General features: G+C 48.7%; 1 protein-coding gene across 1 annotated transcript in view; it reads left to right on the top strand.

Moving 5' to 3' along the window:
* Positions 1 to 378: 378 nt before the first annotated feature.
* The window catches only part of shank1 (SH3 and multiple ankyrin repeat domains 1), a gene marked incomplete at both ends in the record, with an annotated part of 44,237 nt that continues 24,848 nt past the window's right edge, over positions 379 to 19,767 (top strand). Inside the window, 14 exons of the mRNA XM_080008763.1 lie at positions 379 to 957; positions 8,095 to 8,298; positions 9,658 to 9,729; positions 10,293 to 10,401; positions 11,848 to 12,002; positions 12,181 to 12,348; positions 13,175 to 13,291; positions 13,565 to 13,642; positions 13,981 to 14,047; positions 14,228 to 14,397; positions 14,862 to 14,983; positions 15,415 to 15,563; positions 17,162 to 17,275; positions 18,626 to 18,701. Coding sequence (XP_079864889.1) covers positions 379 to 957; positions 8,095 to 8,298; positions 9,658 to 9,729; positions 10,293 to 10,401; positions 11,848 to 12,002; positions 12,181 to 12,348; positions 13,175 to 13,291; positions 13,565 to 13,642; positions 13,981 to 14,047; positions 14,228 to 14,397; positions 14,862 to 14,983; positions 15,415 to 15,563; positions 17,162 to 17,275; positions 18,626 to 18,701 — 2,180 coding nt within the window. The remainder of the gene's footprint in view (positions 958 to 8,094; positions 8,299 to 9,657; positions 9,730 to 10,292; positions 10,402 to 11,847; positions 12,003 to 12,180; positions 12,349 to 13,174; positions 13,292 to 13,564; positions 13,643 to 13,980; positions 14,048 to 14,227; positions 14,398 to 14,861; positions 14,984 to 15,414; positions 15,564 to 17,161; positions 17,276 to 18,625; positions 18,702 to 19,767) is intronic.

Here is a 19,767-nt window from a genome sequence, read left to right as displayed (position 1 = left end):
CCAGAGCATCGCAATAAATGACAGCTATATAAACTTAGTTCCAATTGAGTTACCATATTACCAATATAGCACATATGACACACAAGTATGCAACTAGGTGTCTGTTTAACTCTGAGGTGTGAATGGCATGACTGTGGTGATGGGCTGGAGGAATGAGTGAGAGAGAGAGACAGACAAGTCTGTTCCCATAGAGACTGGAGTTTGCAGGAGGGATGGAGTTTTTCTCTTTTTTTGTTGTAAAGTTGTAATACTGTGCCCCTGTTTTCATGCACTCTCTCTCTCTCTCTCTCTCTCTCTCTCGCTGTCTCTCACCCTCCCTTCTGCCAGTGTCTTTCCCGGAATGATGCTGTTGATGCTTGTGCCGCCCTCCCTGTCGCCATGACGATGCCGTTCAGCTCCCTCTCCAGTGACGAGGAGCAGCAAAGGATGCTGGGAAACAGCCGACATCTCTATCCAGGGGCCGAGGATGAGGAGGAAGAGGAGGAGGAGGAGGAAGTGGAGGAGGAGGAGCGTGACATGGAAGGCGAGGAAGAGGAGAATGGAGACCTGGATGGAGAGGAGGAGGAGGAGGAGGCCGAGGAGGAGGAAGTGAGCGTTGGGGTGGAGGAGCTCCGGCGGGCGGGGCTGTCAAGAGGGGGACGGGACGAGGGCCACAGGAAGTCGGCCAAGATGGTCGCCGGACGTCCCGCGGCTGGGGACAGACAGATCCGGCCCAGGAACACCGGGGGGCACGCCGCCGCAAACCCCTATTCATCGAACGCTGGCCCCGCCCACCAGCCACCGGCCAATCAGATGCAGCAGCAGCAGCAGCAACAGCAGCAGCAGCAGCAGCAGCAGCAGCAGCAGAAGCAGCAGCAGAGGCGGCTAAAGGAGCGGAGTTCCAGCTCCGTGCCGTCTGAAGACGCCCACATCGCCATGATGGTGTTCCGCATCGGCATCCCAGACATCAAACAGACGGTCAGTAAACCCCCCCCCCCCACGAACATACACACACAGACTGGAACCACCCACAGAACCTGCCAACAGTGTGTCGAGTGTTCACTTCACAAACTTCCAACCTTCAGCCCACAGCTGCTCTTTTCCCCCCGAGAGGTGTCACTGTCTTTCTACTTCTTTAAAAGCAGACAAGTGACACGAATGAGCCAGAAACAAAGGTGATGAATTTGTGTGTGTGTGTGTGCGTGCGTGCGTGTGCGTGTGCGCGTGCAGGTGCGCGTGCGCGCGCGCGTGTGTGTGTGTGTGTTTCATGCACATCATGCCATTTGTAAGACTCCAAAACAAGTCACAAACTCCTCTGTAAAACCCTAGAAGATGACTTTCACAACACTGGCCAAAGACACAACCCCACCCCAACCTTCACACACACCCACACACACAAGCTACAAAACCTGCACCGCAAATACTTGTCAGCAGAATGAGTGATCCAAAGGCCTCTTTCAAGGTGACCCAGCCATTTCACAGAGAGAGAGTGAGAGAGAAACAGACAAATGCCAAACAGTGGTACACACACACACACACACACACACACACACACACACACACACACACACACACACACACACACACACACACACACACACACACACACACACACACACACACACACACACACACACACACAGGCAGGGTTGGGCAGACGAGAGCCCTCATTTTGAGGGCTGACTCGACTAGAGTTCAGTTTTGAGCCAACACTTTTACTGGCACAAAGAGATTTAGAGGCAGAGACTCAACAAAGGAAAGGGTGGAAGGAGAGAGAGCGAGACAGAGAGAGAAGGAAACGGAGGGATGGATGGGACGGCCTCTGTGGCTCAATGTCACCTGAGAGTATTTTGAAACAGCATCGAGAAGGAAAAAAAGACGCACACCCTGAACAGAACCTTTCTTTCCCCTTCCGATTCTCATCTGATCTGATTGGATGGAGGAACTTCCACCCCAAACCATGATTCACAGAGGCAGCCTCCCATCCCTCCCCTCCCTCCCCCATATCCCTCTCCATCCTTCCCGCTCCCGAGACGCATGTATTATATCACATTAGCACAAAGGGGAGCTTTCAGAAAGCATGCAAGGCAATTTGGCTTTCAGCAGCGACTGTTGCTTCCACGTACAGTCCTGGCGTTCTCCCACACCAGAAGTAGCAGATCCAAACCTCCGCCTCCCCACCTCCTCCTGCTGCCAGACGCCCAGGCGCTCCTCTCTCTCTCTCTCTCTCTCTCTCTCTCTCTCTCTCTCTCTATCTCTCTCTCTGTGCTTTCCTCGTGAGTGTCCTGTTCTAATGAATCGTGAAGAGTAACTTGATTGTTCTGGTAATTGAATTATGATGAGAATGGGGTATAGGGGTATCAGGGACTGTGGCACACATGCAAGTGTGTGTGCACGTGTGCGCGCGTGTGTGCGTGTGTGTGTGTGTGTGTGCGCGTGTGCCAGTGCGAGTGCGAGTGCGAGTGCAAGTGCGAGAGGGAGAGAGAGACTAAAAAGGGGAAATGGGTGGCCCTGCTCAGCTTCTGTTGTGGTTGGATAAGAGATGTTATGAGGGGGGTTCGAGTCCCACCACTGGGACGGTAAACAGTCGTAGTGCTCTGCTATGTGGCTGTTTAAAATATAGAAGTGATTCGAGCGGTGACTAGAGTGTGTGTGCGTGTGCAACGTTAAAACTTGCCTCTTCCCTTATGCATCCTGAGCCACTTATTGATTCATTATTGATCCGTGTGTGTGTGTGTGTGTGTGTGTGTGTGTGTGTGTGTGTGTGTGTGTGTGTGTGTGTGTGTGTGTGTGTGTGTGTGTGTGTGTGTGTGTGTGTGTGTGTGTGTGTGTGTGTGTGTGTGTGTGTGTGTGTGTGTGTGTGTGTGTGTGTGTGTGTGTGTGTGCGCGCGCGTGTGTGTGCGCGTGTGTCTGTGCACGCCCCAGTCAGGGTGGCTCTCAGCAGTGTGTGTGTGTGTGTGTGTGTGTGTGTGTGTGTGTGTGTGTGCGTGCGTGCGTGCGCGCGTGTGTCTGTGCACGCCCCAGTCAGGGTGGCTCTCAGCAGTGTGTGTGTGTGTGTGTGTGTTCTTGTTGTTTCAAATCCATGTTTAGGGAGGTTAGTGAACATTTCTTTCCGTTCGCATTACCAAAGTGGGTCATTCGCCCTCGTTTTCCTCCTGTTTCTCCCGACTCGTTTCTTTTGAAGTTCAACACATTTGGTGTCGGGCCGCGCGACTCACAAACGACTCATTCATAGCGAACAAATCTTTTAAGCAACTCGGGAGTCGGGAGTCTCCGTTGAAGGAGTTGAATTGTGTCACTCGTGACTTGGTAACTGCACTCAGGCACACAGTCATTTGCTGAGTCTGAGTCCCGGTCCCACCCAGCTGCGTGCCCAACCAGCTCCTTCAGTTTAGATTCAGTGAGTGGGCGAGAGAGAGAGAGAGAGGGAGAGAGAGAGAGAGAGAGAGAGAGAGAGAGAGAGAGAGAGAGAGAGAGAGAGAGAGAGAGAGAGAGAGAGAGAGAGAGAGAGAGAGAGAGAGAGAGAGAGAGAGACGGAGCCAGTGAGTGAATTGTCAACTTGTGAGTCGCAAACTGAAAATAATCTATGGGAATTCAATGAATGTGGGGGGAAAAGGGGTCTCGTTATTTGGCCTAATTCACATCGAATGCGACCGATTTACATTTTGCATCCCACCAAAATAAATAATTGCGACGGAGCGAATTGATTCCTGAATTGACTCCTCTGACTCCTGCCCACCCGTTCGCTGTTCACCGACCGAATCAAACAAACTACGGGGGTCAAGAAAATGTCGTGAATCTTTTAACTGAATGAATCGCCATGAACCGACTCTCAAAAAAAGGGGCAAACTTCTCAGCACCGACGCAGTGATGTAAAGGCGACGTCTTTGGCCACAAGACGCCGCTGCACGCTTTAATATGTTCCTCCATGCAAACACACACATCAGAGGGTGACAAATGGCCGCGCTGGACATCCGCCAGCATCTCTCCATCTACACAAACACTCCGGATCCCTCGCTCCCTCTCTCGTCCTCCACTCTCTTTTCTCTCAGTTCTTGGTGTCAGGATGAGAGCTATAGCGCCAGGAATCCTCTGACATTTAACTTCATCAGTCTCTCTCAGTCCTACTCTCTCTCTCTCTCTCTCTCTCTCTCTCTCTCTCTCGCTCTCAGGCAACACTCTTGCTCCTGAATCAAATCTTCACTCAGAGATGTGGGTTGTGGCTCTCTCTCTCTTTTATTCTCACTGTCGTGGCCAGACTCGAACCTTGCGATGCCTTCTCTCGTCCTGTCTGTCTCATTCTCAACTTGTCATGACTGTCACAGAGGCCATATGGTGTTCTGTCTGTCTCTCTGTCTTTACGTCTGTCGGTTTGTCTGTTTGTCCCAGGGTATTTCCACAGCCGTCTCTCTCTCTCTCTCTCTCTCTCTATCTGTCTCTCTCGCTCTCAGGCAATACCCTTGCTCCTGAATCAAATCTTCACTCAGAGATGTGGGTTGTGGCACATAATAAACACCGCAGAAGACTTTCACATTCATTGCGTACATGTTTTTATTTTTTTTTCCCCCGACAATATTTTCTCCCTTCAATATTGTTTTGCAGTTTTAAAAAGAAACTTTCTTCCTTTACCTGTTTTGTTTTCCCTTCCCGCCGCCTCCCTGCTTCTCCTCTCTTCACTCCTCGCCCCCAATCTGAACTTCCCCCTCCTCCTCCCTTCTCTTCTTCTCCTCCTCTCCTCTCCCTCCCTGTTTCCTCTCCTCCAGTGTATATAACCCTCTGCACTGCCAGTACATTAGGTCTGTTCCACATATCAGCTAATTCACCCTCAATTGCTCATTATTTGTGTTATGAGATGTGGGAAGAAATGTCAGCACGCAAACAAAATCCTTCTGGATAGGGTGAGACGTGTTCTTCATCATTTTAATAGTGTTTTTCGCGGGATTTCACTGAAAAAGACACTCAAAAATTAAAGCTATCACGCTGACTAGCCCGCTGTTCGTGCACACGCCTGCCATGCATAGCATTAGCCCACAAACATGATGACACACATACTGTGGCATTTGCATTCGCTGGCAGGGAACAGACAGACTGAAATTGATTCACACACACACACACACACACACACACACACACACACACACACACACACACACACACACACACACACACACACACACACACACACACACACACCACACACACACACACACACACACAAGGGTGTGCATATGGGCCTTAGAGGCAGGTGCGAGGAAAAGGATTGGTGATAAGAAAGAGAAGAGGATATCGGAAGAAGAGGAGGATAGAATAAAAAGGGAGGAAAGGGGATGGGATGATTAGAGGAGGACAGGTGCATGTAGAAAGAGGGGACAGAGAGAGAGAGAGAGAGAGAGAGAGAGACAGAGAGCATGTGGCAGGGACAGTGAATGACTTTGAATTTGCGTGAGAACTCAAGGAGATGGAGCGGTATGGACCTAAATGATAATGGGAAGCGGTCTCTGTGTGTGTGCGTGTGTGTGTGTGTGTGTGTGTGTGTGTGTGTGTGGTAATAAGTGTGTGTGGGGGGGGTTCCCCATAGATCTCATTAAAGGGCCTGTAGTCCCCTAGCGCTTGGCCCTGTGGAAAGGACCAGAGGGAGCGAGAGAGGCAGGGAAAGAGAGATAGAGCAAGAGGTGAAGAAGGTGGAGGGGTGGAGGGGTTTCGACACACATGAGCGATTTAAAGCAGATTCGGAGGAAGATGGAGAGATGGAGAGATGCAGAGATGGGCACAGGGAGATTAAGAGCAGCGCCCGACACGGACGGTGTGAGTGGGCGGTGGCGAGTGGGACAGCGCGATCACACATTTCAGAGAGAACTGAGGAGTGAGTTTCTCCATCTGCATTATTATGATACCATTAAAAAAAGAAAACCTGGGCTGGAAAACAAACAACCCCTCTGTCTCTCTTCCCCTGTTTTCCCTCCATTAGGCCCTTTGATCACTCACCACAGCGCAGCAGAGCTGAAGCCCTGTATCAGGAACACACTGCCGGCGGGGAGCCCCACTGTGATACGCTGCCAATCATTGTAAAACAAATCTGAAAATACAGAAGTAAGGCAAATCTGAAAAAGTCTGAAATGCTGAAAAAGCCGAGGTTTTGAACGTACCGTGAAGTGCGGCTCCAACCCAGTTGTGTGGAAAGTAGAGCTTGTAAAACATATTCCATTATCTGCAGAATCATGGTAATTGCACAGCACACATAATTTATTCTCCAAGTTTTATTGTTCATCACTAATTAGAGTAATTATGTGATTTTTTCTTCTTCTTCATACCTCATACCATACTCACCCCCCACTGCTCCTCCCACCTCCCACTGCGGTTGAAGATTGTTCTCCCTCATCCTGTATGCTGGAATGAGACTGAGTGAAACTCAAACATTGTGTTATCGAGTGTGTGTCACTGTGTGTGTGTGTGTGTGTGTGTGTGTGTGTGTCCGCGTGTGTGCGTGAAATCGAACGTAGCCTGTGCGGACACGCCCATTTGTCGTCATTTCCCTCCTGTGCCGTCTCTGTGTCTGAGGCTCTCAGATGTGAAAGATGTTCACTTCTCTTCAGCTCAACCTCCCTCATTTACAATGCTGCTGTATCTCTCTCCCCCTCCCTCCCTCCCTCCCTCCCTCTCTGTCTCTTCACCTCTCTCTCTCTCTCTCTCTCTCTCAACCCCCCACACACCCCCCCCCCCACCCACCATCCCACCCACCCCCCTGCAAGCACGCACGCACACGCACACACACACACACACACACACACACACACACACACACACACATACAGTACACACACATATATACACTGCGATGTACATGTACACACAAGCACTCCGCTGTGCTCCCTCCCATAGTACCCGGTCTCCTAGGAAACACAGGGATGTCTCTATGGCAACAAGGAGCTTGCTCCACTAATGAACCGGTTTCCATAGTGACTGGGTTGGCTGTTCACGAATGAAGATTCTGAATAAAATAGAGTGCGAGGGATCCTCCACTCCCCTGCACAAAGAGGCGATGCAGGGTTTATCCGTCTCTCTCTGTGACACACTGTCCTCGTCACTGTGGGACAACCAAGGTCACACGGGTAAACCCCACCCCCCACCCCAACACACACACACACACACACACACACACACACACACACACACACACACACACACACACACACACACCCAAAGGAGAGAAGGGAGGGTAGGAAAGAGAGACAGACAGTCAGAAAGAAATGAGAAGGTACGTGACATTGAACACCCCAAAAAGTTAAGTTGAGACGGCGTGAAGACAAAAAGTAGAACAAAAAGATTTGTGAGAGAAAATGTGCGAGAGTTGGAGAGCGACGCAGAAGCCCTCCGTGGTCCGTCTGTGTGAGTGGTGAAGCTGTTCTCCATTTATTGAATTTTTTTTGTTGCAGTTGCAGTTCTTACCCCCCAGAGCCGTTGTCCATTCATGACCCCGTTGCCGGACTTACCTGAAAGAAAAGTCTGTACCAACATCCGCTCTGCATCCGCTTTCCCCCACAGCACTGCATTGCTGCTGGCGCCCCCTACTGGCTGAATAGCGTCACAGCATCAAACTACGAAAAGCGTTTACTACTTAAAGTGGTTATCCGTATGATTAAGTTGTGGGGAAAAAAATGTTCCATATTTTAGACTTATTTAACTGGAACCTTTTAAGAAACAGCCATTCAGTATTTTTATGTTATTTATGTGGTCCTCTATATGCTGTTTCCATTGGTCAGTAAACTGTTGATATGGATGAAAAAATATCCCCACCACCTCAAATGACCAAGACATCGATCAGAAGAAAGCATCCTTTAGAGAAAGGAAAATGGCCACTTCAGGACAAAGATGAGCGTTAACCAGGATGCGAAAAAAAGAATACCCCAAATGGGATCCTTATCTTACGGATTTGCGCTTTAAAACACAATGTTTTAGATCATTCCCTGTCCCTCTCTAACCTCCAATCGCAGAGTTTGTTTGTAAGTGAATGACGCAAAACCCGCGTACCCGCCTCAAACGACCAACCGACCGACCCCCGATCCCAAGTGTCCTCATCCCGTCTCAGCGCGTTGCTTCCTGTGTCCCTTTTTGCAGAAATGCCTGCGGTTCAACCCGGACGCCACGGTGTGGAAGGCCAAGCAGCAGGTCCTGTGCTCCCTGACCGAGTCACTGAGGGACGTGCTCAACTACGGCCTCTTCCAACCCGCCACCGACGGGCACGACGCCAAGTTCCTGGAGGAGGAGCGGCTCCTCCGGGAGTACCCACAATCCTTTGAGAAAGGGGTGCCGTACCTGGAGGTACGTTCCCCCGAGCGTTACACGCCGTGACGCAGGGTTGCCAAGCTCAAAATTACACCTTTTTTTTTTTCAGGCCGACGCCATTGAAATAAACCCCCTTGAAGAGTCCCGGTCTTTTTTCTGCGGTCGTACGTGGCGACGCTGACGGCATTCTATCTTTCTCTGAGCTTATTCCGTCTCCTCCAAGCCGACTGGAAAGAGCATTATCTTATCTTCATTATCTTAAAGTTTGAAGTTTTTGCCTGGCAGGTCCTTGACAGACCCATCTCTGTTTTTAATTAACCGGCTTGAATGAAAGTCGCCGATAATGAATACTTGGTGGGTTTTATCATTGGCATTTCCTAGCGGTTAGAAGTCACATCAATTATATCAAAATGATGGGGCATATATATGGACTGGTAACTTTTTTGGACTTATTCAGATCCCAGATCATAATTTAGGGAGGGTTGCTCGCCCTGCTGTCACTTTTATGGACATATTTCTCACTATTTACAGGAGGGTTGCTGAATTCAACCTCAGCGTCCCTTTAATTCTGGGGTTCTCCACCTTTTTTTCGGCCACGACTCCGAATTGTCGTGACTACGCCCTCGAGGGAATGCGACTCATTTTCCTATTTTTTTCCTTTATTATTTGTTTTTGGAGCCAGCACCACAAATGTTTTTCTCTACAATTCACATTCAAGCCCATGAGCAACGGACTGAGGCCAAACAAGAGTCGTTATCACTGTGGTTTTAAAGCTGACAAACTTTCGCGTGAATATGAGTATCACAGAGGCTAATTTAAACATATCACTTTCTGAAAAATGTATCAATGAAATATCAATCTGTCATCCTTGTCTGCTTTGATTACATTACGTTGTGATATTTGATTGCTTATTGACATATTGGTTGAGGAATTGTGCTTCTGCTTCACTTAAAGGTAGACTGGCCCGAGCGCAGCCTCCGTTTTCCCGCTCTTGGAGTCGGTCATGTGACGGCTTCCAGGCCGCTCATTGTGTCCGATGCCGTGTTAAACTATCCAAACAATGCCTTCATTTCGTGTTAAGTCGTGACCCAGCGGAGGCTGCAAAGCCGCTTTGAGAAAAACCTGAAAACGTTTCTCACTCCTTTTCTTGTCTCCTTTGAAGTGGGAGGAGAGTTTAGTAAAGAAGCAGAGAATGCTTCGCTGTAGTGTAAATCTGCAGGCCCCATTGTGTGGATCTAGGCCAAAAGCCGAGAGAATTGAGGACAAATGCCCTCCCAGTCAGGATTAACAGTTTTTTTTTATCTCTCCTCCTCTCTCCCTCTCCCTCCCTCCCTCTCTCTCTCTCTCTCTCTCTCTCTCTCTCTCTCTCTCTCTCTCTCTCACTCTGTTATTTAGTTTCGCTATAAAACCAGGGTATACAAGCAGACCAATTTGGATGAGAAGCAGCTTGCCAAACTTCATACAAAGGTACAGACTGCTCCATAGGTTTTTTCCATAAGGGAAGTCTCCCGTTCCTGCCCCGTGGATCAGCTGTGTGTGGAGTGTAATTAAGCATGCAGCTCCAGAGGGAAAGCAACGCTTTCACTTGAGTATGTGTGTGTGTTTGTGTGTGTGTGTGTGTGTGTTTGCGTGCACGATGTGTGACCGCCGCTCAGTCCATGTCCAGTGACTCTGGTCATGAGTATAAACCTATGGATATGCATGTGCATCTGTTTGGGTGTATGAATGAGTGTGTCTGTCTGATGGTGTGTATGCGCGTGCCTTGGTGGGGGTGGGGGCTGTTATTGCGCAGTGAATTTGTCTGCAGTAACTGGCCCTTGGGGCAGTGTTCCACTGTAAGCTATTCTGCGCCAATTGGTGCTGTACTGAGCCGTCCTCTGCTAGTCTGTGTCATGCTGTGCTGCACTGTGCCACACGCTTCGCTAATGCGAAGGTGTGCCGTGCTGTTCCGTGCCGCGCCACTTGGCGTTGAGTAAAGGCCGCCCTTTCCTGCGTTCTCTTCACTGCAGCTCTCTGCTCCCATCCCGCAGGCCAGCCTGAAGAAGTTCATGGACTACATCCAAACCAGCTCCGTGGACAAGATGGCCAAGTTCCTGGACAAGGGGCTCGACCCAAATTACCAGGACTCTGACACCGGAGGTGGGGACCTGACAGCAGGCACGAGAAGCGTGTTGACTGTTCACAACTCCCTGCCCCGAAGACAATTACGCTCATGTCTCTCTGTGTGCCCACCTGTCATCCACCTGTCCATTTATCTATCTATCCACCTCCATTAAAGCCATCTGTATATCTGTCTGATGTCGTATCGTATCCAATGTCATATCAGTTTGTAATGTTTTCAGTGTGATCCTGACCTCCCACTGCTCTGAGTCGGTGTGTCAGTAAACACATGGCTGTGTGCTCGGGGTCTGACGCAGCCCCACCAACCCCTTCTCATGCACAGCCCAAATAACAGATTAACATAACCTTTCCACCAGCCAAGCTGACTGTAGCAGCTATGGGTAAAGCCTCTCGTCTCTCAACCATCATCTAAAAAAAGAAAACATGTCTCGCTCTCTCATGCTCATCCAAAAAGATCCCCCCCCCCCCCTCCCTGTGCCAGGGATTTTTGTTGGCCTTTACACTTTTTGCCAAAAGATCAGTGTCAAACCAGTGAATTTCCCCAGATTCTGTTAATGTTATGGGGCGACAAAATTCCCGCCTTCAGTTAGAATGTGCTATTCCTTGCCAGCCGAGACACTTTGAGAATGTGTGTGTCAAAACAGCACGTGGCGCTCCCAAAACACAGCCTGTCATTCCTGGGTGGGTGGGAAGTTGAAAATATGCGCATCCACTTATCACCACTAGGTGGCAGCATAGAGCATTTCATTGAATAGTTATCAGAGTGTATAGTAGAAGGGTCATTTGCTGTCCACATGAGACCAGCCATGTTGTACGGTTTAGAGGCGGTGGCACTGACAAAAAGGCAGGTGGCTGAACTGGAGGTGGCAGAGTTGAGGATGTTGAGATTTTCATTGGGAGTTGACAAGGATGGACAGGATTAAGAATGAGTACATTAGAGGGACAGCTCAGGTTGGACAGTTTGGTGGAAAAGCGAGAGAGGCCAGATTGAGATGGTTTGGACACGTGTGTAGGAGAGATGAGAGTTTCATTGGGAGAATGATGCTGAGGATGGAGCTGCCAGGCAAGAGGAAAAGAGGAAGGCCAATGGATGTGGTGAGGGAGGACATGCAGGCGGTTGGTGTAAGGGAGGAAGATGCGCAGAACAGAAGGTGTTGGAGGCAGATGATCCGCTGTGGCCGCCCCTAACGGGAGCAGCCCAAAGCAGAAGAAGAAGAAGATAGTAGAAGGGTCTTTTAGAGGCAGGCCTTTCAGATTGAAGAAGATAAACTTTATCGATCCCGATGAGGGAATTTGTCCTCGGCATTTAACCGATCCAACCTATCTAGGAGTAGTGAACCAATGCCTTGGTCGAGTGAATGAGCAGGAGTATCTAACCCTAACATGCACGCTGAGCGTCCGTCTCACTAAGAACACCTTTTTGTCACTATCGACAAAACTGTCCTTTTTGTCCCTGCTCCACAGAGACGCCGCTGACCCTTGCCGTGCAGTGCGAGCCGGGGGGAGGCGAGGCCATCAGAGTCCTGGTGGAGGGAGGGGCTCACATAGACTTCCGGGCCAAGGACGGACTCACACCTCTACACAAGGCGGTCCGCAGCCACGGACACACGGCCCTCCTGGTAAACCCTCACATCCACAGTTGCCCGCGATTTACTGTCCAATCGTATCTGCAGTGTCGTCACGTGAAACTCTCCAAAGATAAATTCGCACTGAATTACAACATAAGCACAATTACAGTATTTATTACATTCCTTAAGCCAGTATGTTGTAAACATCACTGTCCCGGTGGTTCTGTAGGCCCTGCTGTCCCTGGGTGCGTCTCCGGACTATAAAGATCGCCGAGGGCTGACGCCGCTCTACCACACTGTGCTGACAGGGGGCGACACCTCCTGCTGCGAGACCCTGCTGTACCACCGCGCCAAGCTGGGCATCAGGGATGAGAACGGCTGGGATGAGACGCACCAGGTAGCGGGGGGCGGGGGCGGTGGTGTGTGCTCCCGCATGTGTGTTTGTAATGGGTTCGGCGGTCTTTCATTTCTGCTCATCAGTCATCTTTCTTCTACCTCCACTCTTTACTGGTTGTCCGTCTCTTTCCTCTCATCCCCCTGTCTCCCTCTCTGTCCTGTCCCGCCTGTCTCTGTCTATCCTCCGCCTCTCAGTGTCCCAGCAGAGAAAAGTTGGCGGAGGAGACGCCGGGAGACGCTCAGAGAGTCTCTGTCTTCAGAAACATCCTCAGTGTCCCCCCATCACCATTGTCTCCATCAGCACCTCCACCCCCTGTCTCTGCCGCTCTCTGGTGTCATCACCCTGCTCTCAGTGTGTACGTGTCCTGAGTGGAGAACCATGTTTGAAATACATGTTTAAAATGTGTGTGTAACACGTACGTGTAAAATCTCTGAGACAGGCTTAACATTCTGACGTATTCATCATTTATAGCGAGACAACTTATGAAGACAGTTTCTGTATCTTTGAGTATTTGTGTGTGTGTGTGTGAGTGTGAGTGTGTGTGTGTGTGTGTGTGTGTGTTTGTTTGTGTGTGTTCTTATGTTTTATGTCTGATTCTTACTGCAATTATTAATTCTCCAATCTAGATTCTTTAAAAAAACAATATATATTATTATCACTATTATTATTGCAGGATCTTTGTTCCTCCTCCAATTAAAGTGTCAAACCATAACCCGTTACTCCTCTTTTTGCCTCCACCTTTCTCCATCTCTCTCATCCTTTCTCACCTTTTCCTCTTCCTGTCTCTTTCTTCTTCTGTCGCTCCATCCCTCCTGTCCACCTCCAGGCGTGTCAGAACGGAAACTCCCAGCACCTGGAGCACCTTCTCTTCTATGGGGCAGACTCCACTTCCCAGAATGCATCTGGAAACACTGCCTTGCACATCTGTGCTCTGTACAACAAGGTTTATATGCCGACGTGTCTTGTCGCTCATTACAGTAGTGATTCAAGATTCAAGATTCAAGATTCAATCGTCACATGAGAGACAGACAAGTGTTCACACACACACACACACACACACACACACACACACACACACACACACACACACGCACACACGCACACGCATGCACACGCACACACACGCAGAGGCACTTTTATCCAGACTGCTAATTATGTGCAATTTCACCATTTTCCATCATTGGCATCATCCTGACACCAGCTCTTCCTCACGTAGGAAAGCTGTGCGCGGATCCTCCTCTACAGAGGAGCCAGCAAAGACACGAAGAACAACAGCGGGCAGACTCCCTTCCAGGTAAGGGGTTGAATGCTCAGCCTGACCTCATTTTGCAGGTTGGGGCGGCACGCAGGTTTTAGCAGCTTATTAAGTTAACGTAGCAGAAAGTGCCCGAGACTTATTCCAACCTCGGCACAGCGGTTATTGTGCTGCCATGCGTACGGGGTCCCAGGTGGCAGAGGCTTTGTGTGACTTCCTTAATCGGAATACATTAACTTTTTTCTGGCTGGGCAGGCCAGCTGAGACTGTGTGTGTGTGTGTGTGTGTGTGTGTGTGTGTGTGTGTCTGTGTATGTGTGTGTGTGTGTGTGTGTGTGCATGTGTGCGTGTGTGTGTGCCTGCGTGCGTCTGTTTCAGGTGGCTGTGATGTCAGGCCATTTTGAACTCGGAGAGATTATCAAAAATCACAGGGATACAGATGTGGGTGAGTAGCACAGATAAAGATCGTAATTTGTATCACACTTTCGGAAGGGAGCGCATATCATGTTTCACCTCTCTTTCTGGCTCGTTCTATTTATCTATCTATCTCTCTCTCTCTCTCTCTATTTATCTATCTATCTCTCTCTCTCTCTGATCTCTCCCTCCGCCTTTCCTCTTCTCCAAGTTCCGTTCTTGGAATCTCCAAAGTTCGCCCCCCAGAGGCGTGAGAGCGGGCGCACCCTGGCCCTGCCCCACCCCCACCCCTTCCTGAGGGCCAACAGTGACAACAGCATGAACCTGCCCGAGTGGATGGCCGTGCCCAACGCCCCAGGCTCCAACATCGTGTCTGTGCAGGTGGGACCTGTCGGACCAATCTGATCTAATCCGATCTGTCTAATCTAATGTTATCTAATCGAATCTAATCTAATCAAATCTAATCGAATCTAATCTAATCTAATCTAAATTAATTTTAATCGAATGTGGTATAATCAAATCTAATGTTATCTAATCTAATTTGATGTAATAGTAACCCCATGTTATTAAATATAGTGTGAAATCTGATCTCATATTATCTAATCTAATCTGACCAAATGTTATCTAATTTGATCAAATATCATCTAATCGAATGTAATCAAATGTAAGCAAATTGAATATGATATAATATCATAACATGAAGCGACATGCGATCCTAATTTCACACTTTGTCTCTCTCTATTGTTTCACGATGACTCCCATCTCCTGATGATCCATCATCCATCCATCTGTCTGTCCGTCCGTCTGTCTGTCCGTCCATCACTCCATCCATCTACCCACCCCAGGGATATAAACACACCGGTACTCTGCGGAGCTCCAGCAGCCCTCGAGGGGCTCGGACGCGTTCCCCGTCCCGTGGGAGGGTGGGAGACAAGGAGGACAGGAGTCGGCAGAGTCGCCGGCAGGGGTGAGTTGGGCTTCCCAGATGTACCGCCGCAGCGTGAACTCCATTCCCATCGTCAGTAAACCCAAGCACTTAGTTGCTTTCCTTCTAAAAAATTCTAGAAGTTGTTGTTTTGGATAACGTAGCAATAGCAACAGCTACTCCAGGCTTTCATTCTCATTTCAAGTCAAACACGACATCGGCCGATTAAAAATGATTCAAATGGTTAAAATGATTCGCTTCTCCCTGTCCAGCTCAAACTGCGCTAATCGGCACGATTGGCCGCTGCAGCAATTGATGGGAATTAAAGCCAGAGTCTGATTATTTTGTGCCATTGTTTGTCCAAATGACTCCCACTGTAGACTGTTAGGATCAGATTTCTTACCATTAAGGTCATTACTGCCCCCCCAACACACACACACATATAATAACATTCCCCATACCCCACCCGCCAGGCCCGTACCGGTCAGCACCGCTGCAACCGTAGCGGGACAGCGGAGACGGTTGTACAGCGCCGTGCCCGGACGCGTGTTCGTCGCCACGCGCGCACACTCAGCCCAGGGCGAGCGAGAGATCAGCTTCAACAAGGGCGACAGGGTGAAAGGTATGTGTGTTTACCACATCTGTCTCCGGTGTGTGTACTGTGTGTGTGTGTGTATATATATATATTTATATATATATATATATATATATATATATATATATATATATGTATGTGTGTGTGTGTATGTGTGTGTATGTGTGTGTGTCTGTGTGTAGACATATCAACATATATGTTGTCTTCCATGTAAATTTGAAGTTGTTTTACCGGATATGATACAGATTTTTACTTCTTGTTGACTCTTCTGTGGAGGTTTGGACGCGGCATACCAGGATACTACAGTATGTGACATACTATGTAGGGTGACCGCATTTTGAAACCCCTTAAACCGGGACCCTCAAGTGTATCGCACATTTGGCGCTCTGATTGTGGGGGATGTGGGCAGTGGGTGGGGTGGGGTGGGTGGGGTCATGTTAAGAGAGTGACTGATGCACCTCCCCCTGTTATGCACAGTGCTTTTGTTGTTTTGTTCAATAAGGTAACGGAGAGGCACGGGGACGTGCAGCGGAGACGCCTATAGGAAGCATCGGCACTACACACACACACACGCACACGCACACACACACACACACACACACACACACACACACACACACACACACACCCCTGAAAGCGCACAAGTCCCAGCGGGCGAGTGGGTGTGTTGATGACGACGCCCACTTCTCTGGTGGGATCGTCGTGCTTCTGCTTGCCTCTATGCAGAATATAATGTATGCAAGTGCTGAAAATAAGTAAAATGTTATTATTGTTATTTTAATTGTGCTGAAGACCGGGACAATTTGGTCGTGAATGATGAAATCCGGGACATTTAGGTGTTTTTACAGATATCTGTCGGGGCTCGGGACACACAGCTCTGTCACGGTCCTCGGTCACCGTAGTACTATGTGGCGTACTCTTTGTCATTCGGCCTGCTCATTTCACAAAAACAAATTGAGTCTAGAATTGAGTGTTGCAAAAAATATATTATATATTAATATTTTCATCTCTGTCCTTTGAGACCTCCGTCAGAACCATCAGTAAAGCAGGTGTTTTAAGACAGTTTGAGGTTTGCAGTAGGGTTGTGAGTTGCGTAAAGGTGTTTAGACCTTCCAATTTGCGAGTCCCTCGTTTAACTAACAAGTTTTGTTTGTTCCACCCGTGTTGTCGCGCGTTTCGCCTGATTTCCTACCCTTTTTGGACGAGCTGTGCATGCATAGGGTCAGTCTCTGATTATCAGGCTGTCGAGGTCAAGGCCAGTGTCTTTTAGCGTGTTTGAGTTGACCTATGGCCGTGGCCTGACATGTGTGTAAGGTCCTCTATATGTGTTTGTATTCAATGTCTGCAGGTATGAATATGTGTGTGTTTGTGAGTGAGTCTAAGGTGTCTTCAGGTATGTATGTCTTGGTGAGTATGTAAAGGGTTTGCATGTCAGTGTGTCTGTGTCTACATTCATGTTATTTTGTTTTTTGTTTGTTCTTCCTTTGCTGTCCGTACGGTACATGTCGTCCCTGTCTTCTGGCGTGCGCGTGCCTCTCTTGTTGGATTGTGGTGTGGTTGTCGCAGCGTCGGGACGGGGTGTTCGGCCTCTGACGCGCGCCCCTCTGTCCTGGTTTCTTGTCTAGTGCTGAGCGTGGGCGAGGGCGGCTTCTGGGAGGGCACCGTGAGAGGACGGACGGGCTGGTTCCCCTCCGACTGCGTGGAGGAAGTGGCTCTCCGTAGCCAAGACAACCGTTCAGGTGAGCGTCTGCCACGCGCACCACAACCGGCCCGCTCCATTAAACCCCATTGGAATGTGAAGGGGATCATGCCTGTGCCCGCCCGGGCTCAGCTGTAGCAACCTGTTAACGACAGGGATACACCAAGACTAAAATCCGAGCATCATCCCAGTAGGGCACACAGCAAGTACGGCGATCACAGGGGATCACACATTTTGGGATTGTAGCGCACACTATGGGAGCAAAGATTTTTGGATCGTATTAAACCAACCTGATATTCATGCAGGAGTCTCCAGCGGGTCCTGCCTTCTCCCGGTTTTGGCGATCTCCAGCGTTCTAATTTTACACAATTGTGCTTTGCTAGAATAGGAGGCGCGGTGTGGTGGGCAGTGAGTCATGAGGCAGGAGTAGATGGTGTAATTTTGTTTCCATAATTGGTGTTTGACTGTTTATAGTTGGTGAGGTATATTGCTTGATAACCAACTATAGGCCTGTAGCTTTTGCAGCGGTACTGCAGCCGCCTACTTTGCAAATGCAAGCGAAAGGAATCTAACGCAGCCAATTTCTGGTGTGACCAGGGCCCGAAGCCGCCTACACACGATGAGCAGCCAAAATCCCTCCCGAGCCATCGTTTTGCGGCAACAACAACTCAATCTCACTCGCGACAATCTCAACTCCCGTGCCGGGCCTTCCAAAATTATACCACAAGCCTCGTAACAGACGTCTTAATTTTCCCGCGCCGCACTGCTAATCTCGCCTCCGCGATAATGTACCTACTATGTGTTTTTGCGATATGGCGTCCCCCTGTGTAGGACTCTGGCCTGATGCGAACGCAAATGCGGCTTTGTAATCGCTGATTGACAACAGCGAGTGGCGCAAAAAAAAAAACAACGTGTGGGCAATCAAGTCGGAAGGTCTTCTTAAATCTTGCTCGGTGTCTCAGACGGGGAGGAGGAGAGGCGTCACGGACGGTGTCATTCTTCCCATAATAAATACACAGGGAAAACTGAAACATAACTTCCTCACACTTGAAATTAGTGATGGTTATACTGCAACCCCCATCAACTCTGACAGTCATAGTGATGCTAGACATTGTACTTGTTGTTGTAATAGTAGTAGCTGGATTGTATTGCTTGTATACGTTCTATAGGCGATAGGAGCCAAACTATTAGTTGCATCATCCGTAGTAGCCATACCAATGCATAGTCATTACTTTTTAATAGTAGCACAACCAGCAGTTGTAGTTGTAATGGTAGTAGTTTTAGCAGTGCTAGTATGGACACGGAGATGGAGCATTAGTACCAATAGGAACGGTCATTCAAGGCTGTGTAGGTCCTCAGGCCGTGCTCACTGTGTGGCATTGTGTTCCAGAGAGCCGAGGAGACCGAGCCAAGCGTCTGTTTCGCCACTACACCGTAGGATCCTACGACAGCTTCGATGCTCCCAGGTAAGAGGAGGACAGAACACCCATATCTGTTTATGGCAGCGCTCCTGTCTTGCATACTTCAGACATGTTCGACAAAGCATCAAGATCAATGTGTTATCTTATCAGATGTCGACGTAAAAAGGGAAACGCCAGGTGGCAAAATATCTGAAAAATGACTTGATTTCATGAAACGAAATCAGATAAATGTTTTCAATTGTAATTGAAAAGTGGAGTCAATTGATAGCATTGGCCTTTTTTTTTTTTTTTTAACTTGGGATCGACTTACTTGGTTACTTGTTGTTTTGTTTTTTTATACGGGTTGTATGCTCACTTTCAGAGACTCTTGGTGTAATGATCGCAGAAAAAGCAAGCTGCCCACAGCCCGTGCAGACTGCAGTGGCAGACCACTGAGCCGTTTGGAATGAGCTTTTGCTTAGGGGCACATCAATTGCAGTTTGTTTCGAGGACGGCTGAAGTCTTAATTTGACTTGGGAGGACTTTTTTTTTTTTCCCCTCATTGTGTCGAATGACTTTAAATGCAGCAACGGTTCAGTTAAAAAGCCCCTTTCCGAATGCTCTATTTTAACGTCTATATTATTGACAAAAGTGCTGCGGAGGGTTTCTTTTGCATGCCCGAGGTCTGGCGTAGACTATCTGTGATGAGTCACAGTCATATGGTGAGTCATGTGTTGTGTTGGCACTCGGGCTCATGATTTAATGTGCTGTGAATGATTCATGCGACGCAGTGACAGTACGTGGAAATTCCATGCTCAGCTCTAATGGATCGTTCACACAGAAAAAAAGCCATCCTCAAGCTAAACTAACCGGGAGTTATGACTTGCTTAGATTTGACCCGAGTGGCATTGACTTGATGTATACTAGCAGTGCTGGCCGATATATCGATATGTTGATATTGTGATGTAAGACTCAATATCATTTGGGTTTTTTCATGAAAGTAATATGGTGATCGAGTTAATTGTTTTCTGTAAGGATGCGTTAGACTAAAGCAATAACATTTCCTGAACTTCATAGACTGTTCGCAGCAATTCTAATCAGCGCCTCCACACGCCCGAAAATAACGTCAAAT

Source organism: Zeus faber (assembly GCF_960531495.2).
Source record: "Zeus faber genome assembly, chromosome: 11".
NCBI lineage: Eukaryota > Metazoa > Chordata > Actinopteri > Zeiformes > Zeidae > Zeus > Zeus faber.
Note: the sequence above shows the minus strand (reverse complement) of the source record. Positions and strands in the feature narration are given on the sequence as shown.